Raw genomic sequence first — 22474 nt, 5'->3', positions numbered from 1 at the left:
ATCTGTGAAATCATCAACAGCCCAGGCTGTTCTGCTGCTCTCCCTAGGGTGGGCGCTGCCTGTGTGCATGGCCAAGAAGCGCCCCATCATTTCCACAGTCCAGTTCACGGGAAGCGAGAAGATTGAGAAAGGGAGGAACACCCCTTCCCTTTAACAGCACAACCTGGAAGTTGTGTATATCACTTCTGCTCACATCTCGTTGACCACTCTCATGGCTGTACCTAGATGCACAGGAGGCTGGGAAACATAGTCTTTATTTTGGGCAGCTGTGTACCCAACTATGAGAGAAAAAAGAACAGGTACTGGAAAATAACCATCAATCTTTGCAGGGAAGAAAGGGAAAAGAATTCTGACCTTTCCTTCCTTTTTGTTTTTCAGATAAAGAAAGAGATCCCTGAATAACTGCAGAGGCAGGAACCTTTTAATACTCCAGGGTAAACATGTCTCCCTACAGGAATAATGCTTATGAGGAGGATCCAGATTACCCTGACTATTATGGGTCTCGGAACCATACTCGGGGGTATTTAAAAACTCAAGATTATCCAGATTCGCCAGGTCCTCCGAACAACTCAGATGACCCCAGCACCAGGAGCAACCCATACTCTGCAGACTCCAGAACAATTCCAGACTATCCTGGGTCTCTGGCAGAACCAGATAATCCTGGATCTCGGAGGAATCCATACTACCCTGGCACCAGGAGCAACCCATACTCCGCAGGTTCCAGAAGTCCAGGCAATCCCAAATCTTTGGCAGAGCCAGACTATCCTGGATCTTGGAGCAATCCATATCGCCCAGGCTCATCCAGGGAGCCAGACTCCTCTGAATCTCAACGGAATCCTGATCTGGCAGGTTCCAGAGGCAGTGGAAACTACGCAGGCTCCAGAGCAAATCCAGATTATCTTGACTCCTTGGGAGAGCCAGACTACGCTGGAGCTCAGGGCAACTCTAACTATGCTGGCCCCAGAGCCAATTCCAACCATCCAGACTCCAGAAGGAATCCAGAACGTGCTGGTTCCAGAATCAGTCCATACATAGACACTCTGGGAGCGCCTGATTATCCAGATGCTGAGAATCAATCTAGCTCTCCAAACTTCTTTGGGGAACCAGACTATCCCGGCGCTCAGGACTATTGGAGCTCTACAAAGTTCTGGGGGGAGCCCGATTACCCAGGTGCTGAGAATCCTCCTGATTATGGCTCTTCAGAGAACCCGGAAATGACCAGGGAGTAAGTGCCGGAACCTCCCTCCCCTGGGGATGGAGGATGAAGGCTAGATCATTCAGTCAATTGAACTTGGTTGGCAATGTGTGGGATAAGGACACGTATGATTATTTCCATGACATGAATTTATGGTGAAACTTTCATGCCTACCTGTATACCGGACCCGGTCCTTGGACTCTCAGCCTGAGGCTTCAAGCCCTTACCTGAACATAATCTTTCACGACTTTTTGCTCAAATAACATCCTTCCCAGTCTCCTATTTCTTCCTGTCTAATCCCTGCAAGACGTTTAGATCCCCACTGTTTTGACACTGCTACTTCGCCAATGAGGTTAGGATTAAGATAATGTTTATGAACCCAAACATTTTAACTAGAATTATATCAACAGGAAGGCATTTTAATCAAGAAAGTCTTCTGAAGGTCTAACTCCATGAAATCCATTCAACTCCTCAGTTTTTTTATACAAGATGATTGAGCCGCTCCTGATTTTTTTCCACTTTCATCTTTATTTTACTGAAATTATTGTCAGAATTGATCACTTTTCATGTTTAGAGTAGATCTGGCTCATTGATCTTTTGCATTGTTGTTTTCATCAAGTTTTATTAATTCGTTTTCGCCTCTAAGGAGGTTTTTTTTTAATTTTAAGTCCAATTTTTCCTGGTTCAGATTTGATAGATCTAAGTTTTGTCAAAAAGATTTTAATCTTCCATCAATTGTGGTCATTGACAAATTTTACCAGGTACGGTTTGGGTCGTCGAGTGTTAGTCTTGGGTGACAGTTTTGCCAAACTACATTTTTCCTGGGTTAAATTTCTTAATGTTCACGTTGCCAACAAGATGTGATTCTTTATTTATTTTTCAGGTTATTCTTAACCTATAACAAATTTACCATGTGAAATTTCAACCAATACAAGTTTTATTTTGTATGTACTATTTCTACTAGTAATATTTATGAATTCAACAAAGACGAATGGCTTTTATTTACCTCTAGGAACAAGGATATGGGATTTGGGTGCACAGGGAGGTCAAATGCCTACAGGAATAATGCTAAATACAACCTAAATAGGCGGATTAATAGGACCATGTCAAAGCGTCCTCCTTGGTCTTCTCCCCCGCTGCCTCGCTCATCATTAAAAATATACCTTTGACGTTGTCACTCCCTTGTTTCTCATCTTCCATTGTCCTTCATAACCTTTGGGAGAAAGACTACACCCCTTCACTTGTGAGAACATTGAAGAGTGAGGATGCGCTGAGCTAACGTAAGACGCCAGCCAAAGCCCAGCCTGACTGACCTCCTCCCACCTCTGCTATCCTCTCCCTACCTGAACCCTGTACTCTAGGTCAGTGGTTCTGGACCTTGGCTGATGATTAGAATTATCTGATTACCTGGGGAGACTTAAAAATCATACAAATGCCTGGGTCCGACTTTCAGAGATTCTATTTAGTTGTCTGGGGTGAGGCCTGGGAATAGGTATATACATCAAATTGAGAATCATTGCTCCAGGTTAATTGATTTTCATAGCATTCCTTTTATATATTCAACCCTTTCTGGTCTCACATGTTTATTTGTGCTGTTCTTCATCCTTGGAATGCCCTCCTCCTAACTATGTATTAATTTATCCTTCCAATCCCAGCTCAGATGTCTCTTTTCCATGTAGATTTCCCTTCAGACTCCCAGCCCAAATTCTCTTCTCTTTCCTCTGAACTCCTTGGGCCTGTCTTCTTATATTCATCAGTTGCTACTTGTATTATAATTGCTTATGACTGTGGTTAATAAGCTGGGCCAGAATGTATTGAGAGTTCCTTGAGGGTAGACAACCCATGTCTTTAACTTTGTATTCTCACCCCATTGCCCATGCCTAATACATGGTTGGCATTCAGTCAGCGTTTGTGGGATGAATGAATTGATGGATGGATGGATGGATGACTATCCTTACTATGCTATTGGATGACTATTAATCCATCATTTTGGGATTTCAGGATGCTCAGCAGAGCGTCTTCAGTCCAGCCCTCATTTCACCGTGAGGGTGTCAGCCCCTTGGGCATCCTTGGGAGAAAGGATGGAGATTATCCTGAAAGCATTGAAATGGAATCCAGGGAGATGGCAAATCCGTACAGCCCCTCTGTGCCAGGTGCTCCTGGCAATGGCTATGGTAAGCATTTGTTAAGAAGAGAATCATATCCTGGGAAGAAAGTAAAATTCAGTGGGCTTGGGACCAATCATTAAAGATCAGCAGGAGAAGAATTGGTTTATTCTTCCTCCTTCAAACACCCACCTTACAAGGGTTGAACATTCAGGGTCTAGAGAAGACAAGCAGTGTCATCAATTATCAAAGCAGGTTGGGCAGCGGTTGTGCCTGTGTGGGGCAACTGATGGTCAGGTTCAGTCCATCGCCGTGATGTGGGAAGATGGACTTAGTATGGCCAGATCCTCAGATTTTTCTAAAGAAGCCAGAAATCTGGGTTTTTACATGCTCCAAAATAATTTTTTGAATAAATCAATAAAATCCCTGAGCTGGACAAATCCACTGGTGGACTAGATTCAGTATGTGTGGCTGCCAGTGTCCAGCTTTAGTTCAGCACATCCTGCAGGTGTTCAGATGGTCAGCACTTGTACCTTTGGAACCTACTGGGGGCACAGGGAGTTAGAAGTAGCTCTGTTCTCACGGTTCGTAAAGGTTAAGTGAGTAGGTGACACCAGCACATCAAGACTAAAGAAAATTAGCAAACAGACTGACAATACGTGAAAAATCACATCGTTCTCAGAATCTGCTGTGTGTGAAGGATTAGCTCTAGGAGGTAAAGGAGATTCTACCAGTTCTCATCTTCCGGAAGGAAAAAGGGACTTGTTGTCTGATAGAAGAAGCCAGCTCATGGCACAAGTCCATGTTACAGGAATTCAGAGCCCGTGAGAGCTGGAAAAAGGAGTGTTCAGTCATGAACAGAGTGAGGGACCCAAGTGTTGGTTGGTGCAGATGGAAGACTGCTCAGCCCTGAGGGGGTGGGTGGGGAAGGGATTGAAGAAGGCAGGGAGGAGGGGGTGGGATGCATCGCCACGCACTAAGGAAAAACGCGGACTCTTACACATTTGCATAGACAGCATTAACTTGGGCCATTCCGAACCTTTATGCCAGGCATTCTCAGTGGGGCATATCAATCCCAAGGGGTGAAAATTTATTGAAAGGCCACAAAAAAACCTTCTTTTTTTAATGTATAAAGCAGATATGCATACAGTATATGTATATAGTTATACGTATATCTGTGGTATGAAAATATCATGGGGGAGGGCAATAAGGAAGAAATGTCTAAAAAGGTTACTTAGGTGGCCAGTAATGAAAAAAAAAGATTGAGAAATACTGCCCCACCCCGATGCAAGCAGAGCTAATAATGCCCAGCAGGTTTTGAGTGCTTCCCATGTCCTGGAAACCCTGCCAAGCACTTCACTTTTACAGTCTTCTTTCATCTGCGGCTACCTTTCAGACAGACACTACAGCTCTCCATGTTACAGAGGGGAAAACTGAGGCTCAGAGAGGAACGTGTCCAAGGTCACCCAGCTACTAAATCAAAAGAGCCAGTATCAGAATCTAGTCTCCCTGACCCTGCATTACTTCTGGGTAGGATCAGGGCAAATGCGGATTCCTGACCACCAAGCTCCATAGAACACTGGAATTAGAAAGCTATTTTAAAAAGTGGTCATGTAAAGTGTGGCTTCCTTCTCTGGGCTCCTTGTAGGACCAAGGTTGTTGTGCCGGCATTCACTTGTCCAGTGCTGTGCCATCCTGTTAGACTATGCACTCCTTAAGGAGAACCCATTTCATCCATGTATCCTCCAAGGCTCTATGTGATTTTCCTAGGGCCTAGCATACAGCTGGTGCTTGAGCGATGCTAACTGAATTAATAGCAACAACTGTAAGGGATGTATCAGTTGGCTATTGCCACAGGAATGCTTCATAACAAACAACTCCAAAACCCAATGTTGTATGATAAGCATCATTTATTTCTCACCCACACATCTGTGGGTTTGCTTGGAGTTTGACTGAACCAGGCTGGGTTTGGCTGTGCCTGATTTGAGGTCACAGATTCTATTTAGGTCTAGGGTCCTTCTTGACCCAGTGAGCTAACCTGGGCCATTTTCTTCCCATGGCATAAGCTGGAAGCAGAAACAAACGATGTCTCTGAGTCCTTGACTTGGAACTAACAAACTGTCACTTCTACCATGTTCCACTGGTTAAAGCAAGTCACATGAGCAAGCCCAACTTCAATGGAGGTTTCCAAGGTGGAGGAAGTGTAATATTTGCTGAAAAACAATTAATTTACCACAATAGTTAATATATATTAAGAATTTGCTATGTTCCAGGATTATTTTAAGCACTTTACATGTATTAACTGATTCGATTTCCCCAACAATCCTATGCAAAGGTCTTATTATTATCCCTGATTTACAGACTCTGAAGCTCAGAGACGTTAAGTAACATGCCAGAGAGCACACAGGTAGTAAGCAGCAAAGCCAGGAACTGATGCTTGGCAAGAAGTTCCAGAACCTCCTGCAGTATAATTTTGTACATCTCCATCAAAATGTGATCCATTTTCTCTGTTGAGGAGTTTAGCCTTCATTGTTTACCATGAGTTGAATAAAAATATACTGAAATGTGACACGGTCATGTAGATGCTGAAAGTGGACTCTGTCTCTAAGAAAATCATGCCGAATTTCAAATTTATTCATGTGTCATCATAAAATACTAGAACTAGAAGGAAGCTTTGTAATCACCTAGAAAAGCTTTTTTTTTTAACTCAATTTTTAGAAGACTTAGTTTTTTACAGAAGTTTTAGGTTCACTGTAAAATTGAGGGAAAGGTAACAGATTTCCCACATATCCCTTGCCCCACATGTGCATAGCCTCCCCCGTTATCAGAGTCCCCCACCAGAGTGGGACATTTGTTACAATTGAACCTACATTAATACATCATTATCACCCAAAATCCATAGTTTACAATGGGTTCACCTTGGGTTGTGCATTCTATGGGTTTGGACCAATATATAATGACACGTAGCTATCATTATGGTATCACACAGAGTATTTTCACTGTCCGAAAACCCTCTGAGCTCTATCTATTCATCCCTCCCCCTCCAGACAAGTATTTTTCGAACTCTGATTTGTGACCCATTAACAAGTCTTACTGACCACTGTGTGCTCAGTAACATCTAGTGTGGTAGGATTAATTGTCTCTTGTCTCTTCATTCCAGTGAACCCTGCTTACGTGGGTGACAATGGCCTCAGCCAAGCTTATGGAGACCCACCCTTGTCTGGACATGATTGGCACAAGTCACCCCAAGGTAAGGCTTAAATGGACAGTGACCAAAAATATCAACCCTTAAGAAGGAATGTGTTCAAGGCAATGCGGACATTGCTATTTCCTCTTGGCTTCTGGTGTGGTAACTGATGCAGTACTTCCTTAATTTATCATAACGGGGTTTTATTTTATTTATTTATTTATTTATTTTTGGCTGCGTTGTGTCTTCGCTGCTGCACGCAGGCTTTCTCTAGTTGCGGAGAGCGGGGGCTGCTCCTCGTTGCAGTGTGCGGGCTTCTCATTGCGGTGGCCTCACTTGCTGCGGAGCACGGGCTCTAGTAACGCAGGCTTCAGTAGCTGTGGCACGTGGGCTTCAGAGTTGTGGCACGTGGGCTTCAGAGTTGTGGCTCGCAGGCTCTAGAGCGCAGGTTCAGTAGTTGTGGCGCACGGGCTTAGTTGCTCCGCGACACGTGGGATCTCCCCGGACCAGGGCTCGAACCCATGTCCCCTGCATTGGCAGGCAGCTTCTTAACCACTGCGCCACCAGGGAAGCCCGGGTTTTCTTTTAAACATGCAATTTTTTCTCTTTTGGATATCAGGGTGTCTTCACTAGGACTCTTACGGTTGCAAGTGACAGAAACCCAGCCCACCCAGGCCCAAGGCTTGTGTGGTGGGAAGGATATGGGGAAACAAAGAATTGAAGGTAGAATTACCTTCCAGCACCTAGGACAGTGCCTGGCACATAGTAGGTGCTCAGAGATATTTGTTGTATGAGTCACAGGAACCAGGGCCTCTGAGTCTGAAGCCAGGGGCTCAGGGCCGCCTGGATTCTTTTTCTCCATCTATTTCGCATCTTTGCTTGATGCAGCTTCTCTTTAAGCTTCACCTCATTCATCTCAACCAGTCAGGCTTTCCCTGCAGGCCAGGGAGCATGACAGCAGCAGGCCTAGACACACACACAGCTCAGCAATGTCATGGGAAGTCTTCCTTTCTTTCTAGGCCTGTGAGTCAGTGCTGAGGAGACTTTCTCCAGCCCCATTTGAGACACATACCTACACATGAACCAATCATTTTTACATAGGAAAGAAGGCTGGGTCACATGTCCATCCCGTGCCTAATACATGTGCTGGTGAGGTGGCAGTGCCTTGAGCCAAATTTTTCTGAATAATCAGAGAATTATTATGACAGCGGAGGGTAGGAGTAATCAGATTGGAGAAGGCTTTTTTTTTTTTTTTGGAGAAGGCTTTGAGATCAGATAGGAAGTGCTATAAGGATCACTGTGTGCTGTGGTGAAGGTCTGAGCAGAGGCAGAGACTGAGAAATAAAAAAGCATTAGAGGAGAAGGCCAGGGAATACTGGAAGTTAAAGGCAAACCTGTGAAAAATGAGGAATAAACCGAAGACGTCCTCTAAGTAGCAACGCAAGTTGTGGGGCCCCATGACTTAAAACCATCCCTCACCTTCTGACCCCCTAGGGTGGATGATATCCTGTAGCCTCATTCTCTAAGAGCCTTCTCAAGGAGGCCTGTATCTTTCAAGGGGTAGGTGTTGCTACTTGGGAGAGAAAACCATGGGGATATAAACAGTCATGCTCTCCATTTGGTTCCCACGAGAGCAGGGAATGGCTTTAACTACTGGGGGAAAAGAAATGCCTTTAAACCTCCTAAGATGCTCTCTCTGGCCAGCATGAAGTTTAGGGCCTCTGGGTGGAGTCCCCAGGAGGCAGAGAGAAGTAAAGGAATAGAGGACCCAGAGATGAACCTGGCTTTCTGCACCATTTTGCTTTGCACCAGTTCTGATTCTCAAATCATTTATAATTAATTGGTGGACAGTCTCCTGATAGACTGTCACTTTGATGTATCATGCCCACATCTAGGAAGTGCCTGGCACCTAGTAGGTACTCATAAACATTCATTCATTTATGAATGAATGAATGAGTGAGTGATACCACAGCATCTTGTTACAGGAGAGGACCAGGGTGAAGTGATTAAAAGGCCCTGCTTTGGGCCTGCTTTGGGACCAGACAGTAGCTGGTTTGATCCCTAGCTCTGCTACTTGCTGGTTTTGTGACCTTAGGCAAATTACCTTTTGGGGCCTCAGTTTTCTTATAAAATGGGGTTTATTATAGTACTTATTTTGTAGGGTGATTGTGGAAATTAAATAACATACTCTAGGGCTTCCCTGGTGGCACGGTGGTTGAGAGTCCACCTGCCAATGCAGGGGACACGGGTTCGTGCCCTGGTGCGGGAAGATCCCACCTGCCGCGGAGCGGCTGGGCCCGTGAGCCATGGCCGCTGAGCCTGCGCATCCAGAGCCTGTGCTCCGCAACGGGAGGGGCCACAACAGTGAGAGGCCCAAGTACCGCAAAACAAAACAATACAAGACAAAACAAAACAAAATTGTGAATGGAGGGGGAGGCTCTCTGTGGTTGTCATCACTTTTCCTGGAGGTTCCCCACAATGCCAGTGTGACTGCTGTATGAGGTCTTGGGAAGCCCACCCTGGTGGAGAGTAAGGCTTGGAGGAAGCCAGAGATGCTGTCTGGTGACCAAGTGAATGAAATCATCGTTGAGGTTGAGAATGTCCCATCTGGGGTCCAAAGCCATCCATCTTCAAGTCAGATTGTTCCAGAAAAGACACTGGTGAACTCAAGCTTTAGTTTGGTCTCCTCCATTTCTGACATTGATGTGACAGACTCTCAGATTTTCAGCAATTGGAATGACAAAAAGGGCAAGCAGTTCTTATGGTTTTCAACACCTGTGAATGAATCGTTTTCCCAGACCCTTCATAGCTCAGAAAGCATGGGCTGAGACGCCCCTTGTACTTCACATGAGAACATCCAAGGTAGTGAGACCCTGGGGCAGAGGAGTTAGAACGGGAACAGCACCTTCCAAGTTGCCCACGGGGTTTTGGTTTTAAGACTTCGAGGAGGGTGAAGGTTAGGTAGATGACCTGAGGATGCTCGGGACCGCGGAAGGGGTCACTTTGAGAATGTCTGATACCAAAGAAGGAATTTACCTTGATCAAGCTCGTTTCATGTGCCCAGTGTTCTGCCTTTTTGTTATCCATCGAGTTTAGTTTTATTTACTTGCCATGCTCCACACCCGTGAGACAGGCATGCCTGTCATTTCCATTTGCTTGATGAGGACCCTGAGGCTCAGGGAAGTTAAATGATGTGGCAGATCTGGGGTCAAATGCAGGTCTGCCTGATTCCCAAGCCTGACACCTTAACCACCATCCTGTCCTGCTTTGGTGGTATCGCTCTCCACTCTGGATTTGGCAACAAGGGATGCCTCTTCTGTCAAGTCCGCCGTGAAACCAGGTTTTTTCCTCTTCCCTCCTTCGCCTTTCTTCCTTTCTGTCTACTCCCACTTCCCTCTCAGGAGACACTCAAATTCCTCGCCTTCAGCCGAGTGATTTGGTGGCCCTCTTCTGGGCACTCTCCCTCCACCTCAGCTATGTCACTGAAACGAGGAGTTCCGAGCAGCTCCCTAACAGGGCCAGGAGCCAGCCTGCTCCCGGCCACCGCCCCGGCGGGCCCCCCAGCTGCCCCTCCACTGCTATTGGAGGCGGGGCAGCAGTGCCAGGTGTCACACGCAGACACAACACCACCCAGAGCAAGAAGGGTCTTCCATGTATTTTGAGTCTTGTTTTTTGAGAGGGAAGAACCCTTTTCCAAGAAACTCCTCAGCAGACCACCCCTCACAGAACATTGGCCAACGTGTCACATGCCTGGGCCTGAACAGGTCACCTGCAAGGGGGCTGGGACCATCAAGATAGGCTTGGATTCACTGGGATCTGTCCCCTGTGCCTGGAGATGGGTCCCACCCTGCAGAAGCCCAGGGCCATGGGAGACAGGGCCGTAGATTTCTGAACCAGACTGGGATTCTGTCAAAAAGGAGAGCTGACTGCGGGATAGATGACCAACAGTATCTGCCACGCTGACGCAAAGTGGGAATTTGAGTTCTTGGGAGAGGAGAGGGGAGTCCTTATCTTCCAGCGGATGGAGGAACACAAGACAATAGTCCAGAAAAGTCAAGAAGATGCTTGGGCCTGGAGTGCAGGGGGCAAGAGAAAGCCATGCGGGAAATTACAGAGGGAGGAGAGCCAGGCCGACCGAACATTCTGGGTCTCATCAGTTTTGCTGACTGTTCCTTGTCATGGGAAAAAGGAAAGCACTGAATTAGAATTGCGTGCAAACTATCATTTGCTTTGGCTTCGAGATTTCACACGCGTACGTGCCGTCTTCTTGTTTTTATTTGTGGCTTTGGGGATCACTGAGTACATACATTCTTCTTTCTTTGTGCTCTTATAAAAACATGCTCTATCTTCAGCACCATATTTTCAAATGCTATTATTCTGTTAAAGGAGAAAAAAATTAAACTCCATTTTTTTTTCTGCAGGACAAAAGTTAATCGCATCTCTGATACCCATGACATCTAGAGACAGAATTAAAGCCATCAGGAATCAACCAAGGACCATGGAAGAGAAAAGGAACCTTAGGTATGGACCAAAAGCTGTTCTTCTTGCCCAGATTTCATGGAAACCTCAATCTTCTACTTTTGTCCCATGTTGGAAAGATAAGAAATAAATAAATGCAAGAGAAGAGACAATCTCCCTACCAAAGAATTCCACACAGTCTGTGTTGGTTGCCTGGAGTGTGGGCTGTGCTCAGTGACCTTCTTCCTGAGCGCAGAGCATGCAAAGGGGGAAGTAGCTTCCCAGGGGTGAAGTCAGGCTAATAATACCAGGTGGTCAAGGTTAACATTCCCAGGGAAAGTCATGTGACCAGAAGGAGTTCCCCTCTGTGGTACTCTCTCCTAAAACCAGCAACCCTGGTCTACCCAGACAAAATAATCAGGCAAACCCCAATCGAGGGACATTCTTCAAAGTACCTGAGGAGTATTCCTCAAAACTGTCAAGGTCATCAAAAAGAAGGGAAGTCTGAGAAACGGTTGCAGGCTGAAGTGTTCTAAAGAGACATGACAATTAATGCAATGTGGTTTCCTGCATGGGTCCTGGAATAGACAATGGACACCTGTGAAAAAACTAGTAAAATCGGAGTAGTCTGGAGTTTAGGTAAAAGTTAGACACCAGTGTTGGTTTCTTAGTTGGGACAGACCTACCATGGAAATGTAAGATATTAAAGGGGGGAAATGGTGAGTAGTAGATGGGAATTTTCTGTTCTCTTTTTGTAACTTCTCTGTAAATCTCAAACTACTGTTTAAAAAAAAAAGGTGGGGGGGTGGTGAAGGGAGGGAGTTCCCTGGTGGTCCAGTGGTTAGGAGTCAGGTGGTTTCACTGCTTCGACCCAGGTTCAGTCCCTTGTCAGGGAGCTAAGATCCTGCAAGCCACAAGGCGCCGGGGTTGGGGAGCACAAAACCCAAACAAACAAAACCTCAGAAGCTTTCCAAGACCAGGAATTCAAAAACAAGAGCGAGGGCTCTTTAAGCCTTCAGCCCGTCTTACATTTACCATTCCTCAGCCTTTTTCTTTTTGCCATTTGTAGCAGTTGGCAGAAACTAGTAGAGTGGATGCAATTGCTAATAAATAATTCAATGACGCAATTGTTCTGAGGTTCCGAGTCTGACAGGGGAGATAGATTGGTCAACAAGTAACTTATAAATGACAGAAAGAATATCAGGCCAAATCAAGGTGGAAGGAGTTTGCAGGGGAAGGATTAGAAGGAGAGAGATAGTTCCCTTGGGCAAAGCAGGGGGCATCTGTGAGCTGAGCCTTGGAAGATGGTGATGTGGTGATGGACCTCTGGGGTGGACAAAAGAGAGCCAGGAAGGGGGCAGAGCAAAGGAGATGCCATGAGTTCATGGAGAATTAAAGAGAAAACTGAGGCTGGATCTTTTTGAAAACACTCTTCCGTTTCAAACTCTGCATGGCCTCCTCCGTCACAGAGCGTGGGCCTTGTATGGCCCGAAAGACTTTACAGCAGGATTTTCAACCTGACATTTGGGTCTGGATCATTCTCTGCTGTGGGAGGCTGTCCTGTTCACTGTGGGGTGTATAGCAGCATCCCTGGTCTCTACCCACTAGATGTCAGTGCCCCCTCCCTACCCCCAATTTGACAACCCCAAAAGTCTCCAGACTTACCCAAATGTCCCTTGGGGGCAAAATCTCCTAGGTTGAGAACCACTGACTTATAGGACCTCACCCACCTACCTACGGTTATCACTCACACCCTTCCCCCTTCCCCCACTCATTCCATTCCAGCTGTCCTGGACTCCTTGGGGCTTTGCACTGGCTGTTCCCCATATTCAGACACTCCCTTATCCATAGACTAACCCCTCTTCTCCTTCAAGACTTGGCGCAAACACTTTGTACTATTCAAATTGTACCACGGTCTTCACCCCAGCATTTCCCACGTCCTTACTCTGTTTTTCGATTTTCTTTCCCATAGTACAACTCACCTCCTATTATCCTATATCATTTACCCACTCTATTTTTATATTTATTGTTTATTTTCTTTCTCTTCCAACTAGGATGTCTGCTCCATGAGCCAGGGAAATCCGTCTCTACCTCACCCCCTGGGACCATGCCTGGCACATCTCAGGCGCTCAGGAAATATTTGGGGAATGAATGCAAAACAACGTTGGTGTCTCTCACTTTCTTCTGCTCTTTCCCACAGGAAAATGGTTGACAAAGAGAAAAGTAAGCAGCCCCGTCGTATCCTGGAGTTCAACGGCTGTGCTCAGTGTCTGAATTCCATTTCATTGGTAAATCGGTCCTTACTGCGGTCAGTAAATGGGCACAGAGTAGGGTGAAACCAGGGAGGTGGGAGAGTAAGGATGAGAAGGGACCCACAGGGAGGAGGAGCCAAAGTTCACAGTTGTTTCCTTGAAAGACGTAGAAACTGGGTCAGTCTAGGTGTGGGGAAAACAGGCAGGCGTGGGAAGGCCTAAGAGGTTGCTGAGTTATCTGGGCAACTTAGCCACTGTGAGTGTCACCTTCAATAGCAAACCTGGGAAGGTAAGAAATAATAGCACTCACCTTAGGGGGTGGTCCTGCGGATTAAATGAGATACCGTTTGCAAATGCGTTGAGCGTGGCGCCTGGCACATCATACTGCTCTAGAAACAGTGGCCATTGTCGCTATTATGGGGCCTGCTCAGTAGATATTTGTTGAGGGGCGGTCCAGCTGCGCACGTTGTGTCTACCCGCAGGCATACCGGAGATCCAAGAACAGTCTGTCGGAACTGTTCAATTCCATCAGCCTGTGGCAGAAGACGCTCAAGGTCATCGGGGGCAAGTTCGGCACCAGCGTCCTCTCCTATTTCAACTTTCTGAGGTGGCTTTTGAAATTCAACATTTTCTTGTTCACTGTGACCTTCAGCTTCATCATAATCCCTCAGTTAACCATGGCCGAGAAGAACCACCTCCAATTCACTGGACTGGAATTTTTAACCGGGGCTGTAAGTGCACCATCCCCTGCCCAGAGTTCACACCTTGGAGACGCAGGGACAGGTCTGCCCGTCACCCTTCCAGCCCTCTCATTTTGCCTGGGAGTCAACTGATGGGGAAAGAGGGTGTTTAAAATGATTTCTTTTTTTCCCCCAAAGTAACATATACACAGCCTAGTAGAATTTCTGTCTCCTGAGGTGAACATGTTAACAGTTTTTGTTGTTCAGAATCCTCTTCTCTGCACACAAATGGACACATTGTGCATGGACATATGCATCTTTTTTTTTAACAAAAGATGACTTATTCCTATAGACTGCCTACGACTTGCTTTCTTCCACCTAATATGTGGTGGACATCTCATATTGATGTTCACAGATCTACCTTTTCTTTCTTTTTTTTCTTTCTACAAAATACAGTCCTCCTTAAAAAAAAAATTCCTAGTATAGAAGAGAGCAAACTAAGAGAAAGTCTATTTTATCCTCCTTCTTTTGTCTAACTCTCCAGTTTGGAGTGTACCTCTGTCCACCATTTTTCTTTCTGTACAGTCATAGATACATAGATACATAGGTAGATAGACAGTTAAACTTTTTTTTTAAATAAAAGAAGATGAGATACTACAAATCTTGCTTTGCAACTTTTTTTTTTTTTTTTTTGCGTTACTATGAATCTTGAGCATGGATATACATCCGTATTATTCTTTTTATTAACAACCACGGTATATCTACCCAGCTGCCTACTGAAGCACATAGCCCCTGCCTTGTGAGTTTACCTTCTAGAAGCGATTTCTGCCACTGAGATTCTGTGGATAGACAAACTACAGCCCAAGAACCAAATCTGTATAGCCTGCAAAATAAGATTGGTTTCCATGTTTTTAAATGGTTGGAAAAAAATGAAAAGAAAGATAACATTTTGTGAAACATAAAATTTATATGAAATTCAAATTTCGGTGTCTTTTCGGTTAAGTCCTTTTGGAACACAGCCACAACCATTTGTTTCCGTGTCTATGCTGCTTTCCTGCTACAATAGCAGAGGTGAGCAGTTATGGGCTGGCCAAGCCCAAGATATTTACTATCTAGCTCTTTACAGAAAGAGTTTGCCTACTCTTGTAGTAGAGCATTCACAGTAAGGTTCCTCCATTCGCCTTTCTTTTTTCTTTTTCTGTTAAACTTTTTTTTCCTTGGGATAGACACATTCAAATGGAATTATTGTGTCAATTTATCCTTCACTTTTTTCTCATTATTGTGTATGTTTGTATATATGAAATATTTTATTATGAAAAATTTCAAACATACAGGAAAATAAAGAGTAGTAAAATAAACACCTAAAGACCCACTACGTAGATTTTAAATTGCTACCATTTTCCCAAATTTGTTTTTTGAAGTATTTTACAGTAAATCACAGACATCAGCTGAATTTCTTCAACATGCATCTCTGGACAATAAGGACATTTTCCTGCAGGCATATACATTATCACACCTAGCAATATTAAAAGTTAATATCATCTAAAATCCAGACCATATTCATATTTTCCCAGTTGTCCCCCAAATGTCTTTCATAGCTTTTTGTTCAGACGAGGATCCAGGCAAAGACCACACTCTCTTTGCGTTCAGTTGTTTTTCTCTGAAGTCTTTATTAATCTAGAATGATATCCTCAGTCCCTTCCTCCTTTTTTCTTGACATGGGCTTATTGCAGAAACCAGGCCAGTTGTCATGCAGATTCCAACGTTCTACCTTCTGCAATTGTCAAATTGTTTCCTCCGCGTCTCTCTAATTTGTTCCTCTAATTTATACAGACTCCTTATTTCCTGTAAATTGAAATTTAGACCTAAAGGCTTGATTTGTTTCGTTTTAAACCTGTTTGACCATAATACTTGTTAGAGGACAGAGGCACATAATGGCTGGCTGGCCTGCTTTTCATCATGCTTGGCTTGGTCACTGGGTCTGGGTGGTGATCGCTGGGTCCCTCCATTGTAAAGTTATGTTGGTTTGAGATTCCTTTCCACCTCTGAGAGCCTAGTGATAAGACGTCTAGGTTCTCAGTGGCCTTGGGTGCCTCTTTCCTGGCAAACAAAATGTCTACACTGACCAGTGCAGGCTTCTTGCATATGGAAGAGGTCAACTGTGCAGACCATAGTCATTCATTGTTTTTTCAAGAGATCCACCTGACCTGTGGTTTATTGTCCCTTTCAGGGTTATTTTAGGGACACAGTGATGTACTACGGCTTTTACACCAATACTGAAAACCAGAATGGGAGTAGTGGGACCTCCTACAACATGCAGTTGGCCTACATCTTCACAGTCGGAGCATGCTTGGTTGTCTGCTTTTTCAGTTTGCTCTTCAGGTATAGAATGTCTGCATTTTCTGATTCTAAGCTGTTTTTAGATTTAGACAAAATTCAAGAGACTCAAAAGTTACTGGAGAAACAGTTTCTCTGAAATTTCAACTTTCTATTGCTGTCTTATCATTCCTTGTCCTAGAACATAAAGTATAAGTTTGGATAGAGGAAGAGAAGTTTTCATGTGCTTTTAAAGAAACTGGTCAGTCTGAAAATAAGGATGCAATGACTCAGGTAGTTTTGACTGACCGTTGTCAATTGACAATTGTCAAAGAGGAGGTACAGATGTTCAATCTCTTAAACCTATTGTTTACTAGGTCTTTGAAACAAAGTACCACAGACCGGGGGGCTTAAACAACAAAAATTTTTCTTCTCAAATTCTGGAGGCTAGAAGTCCAAGTTCAAGGTGTCAGCAGGGTTGGTTTCTCCTGGGCCTCTCTCCTTGGCTTGCAGACAGCTGCCTTCTCACTGTGTCCTCACGTGATCCGCCCTTGGTGCATATCTGAGTCCTAATTTGCCCTTCTTATAAGGGCACTAGCCATACTGGATTAGGGCTCACCTGAATGATCTCACTTTAACTTAATTACCTCTGTAAAGACCCTATCTCCAAATACAGTCAATTTCTCAGGTACTAGGGGTTAGTACGTCCACATATTAATTTTTAGAGGATACAATTCATCCCATAACAACCTCACTGCCAGCACAATAATCCAAAATAAAACAAGATTGCTTTTGTCCTATCAAACTAGGAGGTGTTTCTGTTTCTCAAGCTGTTAGTACTCGGTGGTGGCAACTTTTGGAAAGGTAGTGTCCATTTTACTCAGCATTTTTTACATGCCAGGCTTAGCGCTAAGTGCTTCCTGGGCCGGATTTCACTGAATCCTACTGACATCTCCATGATAATAACAGCTGCCTTTATCGTGTGCGTACTGCCCTAAGGGCTACATTGACTTGTGGTGGGCTGAGTAATGCTCCCCCTTTCAAAGATGTCCATGTCCTAATCCCCAGAACCTGTGAATATGTTACCTTATCTGGCAAAAGGGATTTTGATTGATGAAATTAAGAATCTTAAAACGGGCTAATGTAATCCCAAAGTCCTTGAAAGTGGGAGGAAGGAGGGTCAAAGTCAGAGAGAAAGTGGAATATGCTACTCTTCTGGCTTTGAAGATGAAGGCGCCACAAGCCAGGGAATGTAGGCAGCCTCTAGATGCTGGAAAAAGGCAGGGAAACATATTCTCCCTTAAAGTCTCCAGAAGGAATACAACTCTGCCAATACCTTGATTTTAGACCCATTTTCTGATTTCTGACCTCCAGTAAGAATGAATAAGTGCTGTTTTAAGCCAGTAAGTTTGGGGCAATTTGTTATAGCAGAAGCTAATACAACCCCCATAATAACTCTGTGAGGTGTGAACTATTATTCTCCCCATTATATGGAGGTGGAAGCTGAGGGTCAGAACAGTTAAAATGACAAAATCCCTCAGTTGGCAATCTAGGATTACAAAGTCAGATCCCAAAGCCAGCACTCCTGACTACTCTGTTTGCTGTTGCCCTGTTCCAGAAGAACTTGGGGCTAACTCTTCCATGTTGCCTTTCACCATTAATGATGGGACTCTTCTTTCCTATACTCCCTGCACCCCCAATGCCTGTCCTAATAACCTCTGGGTATTTTGGTTCCTGCCTTCCTTAGCATGGCCAGGTATTTCCGGAACAACTTCATTAACCCACACATTTACTCCAGAGGGATTGCTAAACTCATCTTTTGCTGGGATTTCACTGTCACTCATAAAAGCGCTGTGAAGCTGAAACAGAAGACTCTAAGCACTGAGATAAGGGTAAGGCAAGCTAGCTTTACACCCCTTCCCATGGCCAGTCATCTTTCCTCCTTCAATATGTCTGTAACTTTTCTTAAAGTACTAATGAATTATTTTTTATTCTCCATGATGTTGGCAAAAAAACCCTAAAACTATTTTAAATGCCCAGGGCTGGTGACGGTGTAGGGAAATGGACATTTTCACACAACGTGGTGTCTTTGTTACTGATATAAGCTTGCGGGAGGGCAGTTTAACAATTTATAACAAAGGTCTAAATGTAAATACTTCTCGACCTCACAGTTCCGGGTTTAAAGTTTTATCCAGTGGTTTTCAACTCGGGGTGGTTTTGCCCTGGGGACACATGGCAATGTCTGGAGGCTTTTTTGGTTGTTGCAGCCAGGGAGGGTATACTCCTGGCACCTCGTGAGTAGAGGCCAGGGATGTTGCTCAACATTCAGCAGTGCACAGGACAGGCTCCCTGTCACAGAATTATCAAACTCTGAATGGCAATAGCGCTAAGGTTGACAAACCCCAGTCCATAGAAAAAAATATCGAAAAAAAAAAAGAGCAAGCAGAATTTATAAACGAAGGGGCTTTGACAAGAGGGTTCCCTGGTGTAGACACACAGCCTTATTCTTCAAGGACGTTCTGTGGCCTCAATGTATTTTCCCAAGATCATGGTCCCAATCTCTGTTTCTCTGAGATGGAAAATGTATTTAATGAAGTGATGGGGGTCTTGCCTGTTAGAGATTTTCCCACAGGTCTCCTAATCCAAGTTCATTGTGAACTTTCCCCCTCTTTCCTGTGGATCTGGGATGGGTTTGTGTCACTAGGGGCAGCAAGACCTGGGGGGGAATCTTTGCTGACAATGGAGGGGGTCTGCGGGTGAACTTGACTTCCTTGTGTTTACAGGAGAACCTGTCAGAAATCCGTCGGGAGAATGTCAAGTTAACACTCAATCAGCAGTTGATTCGCTTCTCTGCCCACCTGGCAGCCTGGGTTGTCTCTATTGGAGTGACCATTGCCTGCTGTGTAGCCGTTTATTACCTGGCTGAGAACAACTTAGAGGTAACCAGAGAGGCAGAAACTCCAGGGTCCAGAGCACAGAGAAGCAGGTGAAGGGACGGGATGCAGGAGAGGGAGGGGAGGGGAGAGCCCACCACTCAAACTGGGGTCGTGGCCAGCAGCATTGGCACCAGCGGGAAGTTTGCGAAAAAATGCAGAATCCTGGGTCCCTCCCTTGACCCATGATCTGCATCATAAGAACCTCCCCAGGTGACGTGTGTGCACACCTCAGAGTGGGAAGCTGAGCTAGTGGAGAGATGGGAACTTTGGCCGCAGGCCTGGTTCTGGTTTCCTCCTTTATTATTATATCCCTAATGTCTCTCATAGCCCCTGGCACCGAGTAGACACTCAATAAGTATTGTGAACTGATGGAATCTGGCAAGTGATTTACTCTTTCCAAGCCCCGGATTCCTTACCTGTAAACTGGGAATACCTACTTTGTAGGTGTGTGGTCAGAACTAGAGAAAAGTTACGTGGAGAGTCTACTTAGTGCCTGATACCATGGGTGATTGAAGGAATGTTAGCTTTTTCTTTTTTCTTTTTTTTTAATGATATGAACTCTGAGACTAATTGGCTGGGTGGACAAAGTACTGTTTTTCTGTAGATTTCAGTCTTCTGGGAAATGGGGCTAATTTTAGCCCATTTTGCCAACCCCTAGAATTGTGGTGCAGGTTGGTCTGATTGTGTCACTTTCTTTAATGGCTTCCCATTACTCTAAATATAAAATCTATCCTCCATGGCATGAGTGATAGATCTTTTGTGATGTGACCCCTGCCCACATCTCTAGCCTCAACACCCCACAGCCACCCGTATCTCACACCAGCAACACTAAATGGTGTGTCCATAGTTCCCTGAACATACCATGCTTTTCCTCATCTCTGGATGGGAAACATTCATCCTGCACTGCCCTCCCCCACTTCCCTTCATCTGCCTTTTCTTCCTCTAGACCTCAGTGTGAGTGACACTTCCTCCAGGAAGTCTTTTCTCAACATAACTACCTTTACTAGATTGAGTTAGGTGTGCCTGACTCTGCAGTCTTTCCCTGTGCGCCGGTCACATGCAGCATTGAAAATGTTTGTTTATGCATCTGTTTCTTCAAAAGAATAGCCAGGCACCTGGCCCAATACCTGGTACATAGTAGGTGCTCAACCCAATGGATGAACAACTGAAGGAACCAGCAAGAAAATGGGTGTGAGATTATATAAACCTAAGGCTTTGTCATTAACCATATTAAGGATTGCTCTGAACGAGACAAAATTGAATCACAGTCCTGTGGGGTCTGGCACTGCCTACCTAGGGTGGAAGCTGTGACAGGGCAGTTGTAGGTATAAAGGAGACTTCTGAGTTTCTCCTTGACCTGGAAGGTTTTCTTCACACTCACCTGAAGTGAAGGAGGGCATCTAAGGAGGAGAGGAGGTAGAAGTGGAATCATTCCCATTGTTTGAACATCTGCCTGTGCCAGGCAGGATCAACCCTCTGCACAGCTCCAGGGGTCGCATTCACTGGCAGCTACAGCTTCTCGTGAATGGTGCCCCCAGCTGTGTCGTTTAGCAGCCCTGCGGCTAGACGTTCCCTTATTTGGTCTCACTTAATTCTTACAGTGTCTCTGTGGGTTACGTGATAATCTCCCTATCATGCAGACTGGCACAGAGGCTCAGAGAAGCTACGCATCTGGTTCGAAACCTTGCCGCTTATAAGCATGGGGAGGGGGGCAGCATTTGACCCTAGGTTACTCTGGCTCCAAAGATACTGCCAGAATTACGTGAGGTGCTTTCAAAACCATCCAGAGGTAGATAGAGGCAGAGTCAGGCCTGGGGGTGGGGAATGGGAAATTGTCAGACATCAAATAAATCCACTGGAATCCCTTACCCCAAGGGCGTCTGGCAGAGGGGCAGCCCAGGCTTCCCTCCAGCCAAACACCTGAAGGCAGGGGCACCCCTCTGACCCTCATACAAATGTGCAGCAGGTGCTAGCAGAGGCTCCCCTTGCCCCTAATTCAGCACCTGAGGACAAGCGAAGCCTGGTGAAATGAACAAGGGCATGCAGGAGAGGGGAGGAGAAATTCCCTTGTGTGGTAGCTTCAGTGACTCAAGCTTTTGCTCCAAAGGCCAGGAGCATATTCTCATTCTTCCAAACCTCTTGGTAAGGAAAGTAAAGTCACAGATTGGCTGTTGGAGCTCAGGTCCCTGAGTCTGATAGACCAGGGTTCGAATCTGCCACTTCCTAGCTGGGTGACCCTGGGCAAGTATCTTCACCTCTCTGAGCCTCAGGTTGTCCATCAGTTAAGTCTATTAACACCCACCTGCTGGGCTGTAGTGGGAATTAAAGCGTCATGTGGGTAATTCTTGGCCCAGGGTAAGTGCTGGATAAATGGTACCATAATAGCTAAGCTCAGAGGATCTACTTCTGCGGTTTTCCCATCGTGACGGTGGGAGTGGGAAGGTCTTCTGAGTCAGGCAGAGAGGGGTCCAGTGTACAGTTGGCATCTTGATTCTCTCCCTCCATCCCCTGTAGTTCCTGGAGAACCACAGGAACCCCGGGGCGGTACTGTTACTGCCTTTCGTTGTGTCCTGCATCAACCTGGTCATGCCTCGCTTCTACTCCATGTTCAGGCTGGTGGAGCGCTATGAGATGCCAAGGCATGAAGTCTACAGCCTCCTGATCCGGTAAGTGTGGCTATCACTCCCCACACCAGCTTCCATTTTTATGGAGGGAAATGGATGGAAGCTAGAAAGGGTTACACTCAAGTATCAAAGTTCTGTTTTCCAGAAAGAATTTCAAGAATAAAGTGTGTTTTTATGGTATGGGTTAATAGCCATGAAGTCCAAAGGGCCCTGAGGAAATACAGTTATCGAGTACATCTGCCTTTTGCTCAGAGTAATAGCTTATCTTTCCCAATTGCTCCCAGCCTGAGGATTAACATAGTTCTCAGTTATGAGATGTACAGGTGGGCAGGTTGTGCACTGCACAAATGTTCTTGGCTAAGGCGTTGTGTGGGGACTGATATCATCCAGTGTTCCCATGAGTCAAACTGTGAGGCTGAGTACCCACCCACTGAATCATCCTGGAGGGACAGGTGCATTTTTGTAGTTCAGCCACCCAAATGGAAGTGGAGGGGTTGCTTTTTGGCAATTCATTGGCTGGGAAGGGTTGGCTTTTTGTGATTCCCACAAAGGCACTGTATGTGCTAGAGGTGACCCCAGAGTTTTGATAAACAGAGTATAAAACTACCCAAATTGTGTCCTTATTGCTTCTTCCTGGCTAGTGCCCTGACCAGTTCCTGGTTACGGTGGTGTTTATGATGATAAGGCTGTACATGCAGACTGACTTTCTTTACTGATCAAT

General features: G+C 45.3%; 1 protein-coding gene across 1 annotated transcript in view; it reads left to right on the top strand.

The window, feature by feature from the left end:
• The first annotated feature begins 440 nt into the window (after window positions 1–440).
• The window catches only part of TMC5 (transmembrane channel like 5), a 37006-nt gene continuing 14972 nt past the window's right edge, over window positions 441–22474 (top strand). The window contains exons 1-10 of the mRNA XM_065893200.1: window positions 441–1225; window positions 3197–3369; window positions 6461–6550; window positions 10909–11008; window positions 13146–13233; window positions 13680–13928; window positions 16108–16259; window positions 17941–18085; window positions 18977–19132; window positions 21644–21795. Coding sequence (XP_065749272.1) covers window positions 441–1225; window positions 3197–3369; window positions 6461–6550; window positions 10909–11008; window positions 13146–13233; window positions 13680–13928; window positions 16108–16259; window positions 17941–18085; window positions 18977–19132; window positions 21644–21795 — 2090 coding nt within the window. The remainder of the gene's footprint in view (window positions 1226–3196; window positions 3370–6460; window positions 6551–10908; window positions 11009–13145; window positions 13234–13679; window positions 13929–16107; window positions 16260–17940; window positions 18086–18976; window positions 19133–21643; window positions 21796–22474) is intronic.

The sequence above is a fragment of the Phocoena phocoena genome, chromosome 15 (genome assembly GCF_963924675.1).
Source record: "Phocoena phocoena chromosome 15, mPhoPho1.1, whole genome shotgun sequence".
Classification (NCBI taxonomy): Eukaryota; Metazoa; Chordata; class Mammalia; order Artiodactyla; family Phocoenidae; genus Phocoena; species Phocoena phocoena.
The sequence above is the reverse complement of the archived record's forward strand: the minus strand, read 5'-3'. Positions and strand labels throughout refer to the sequence as shown.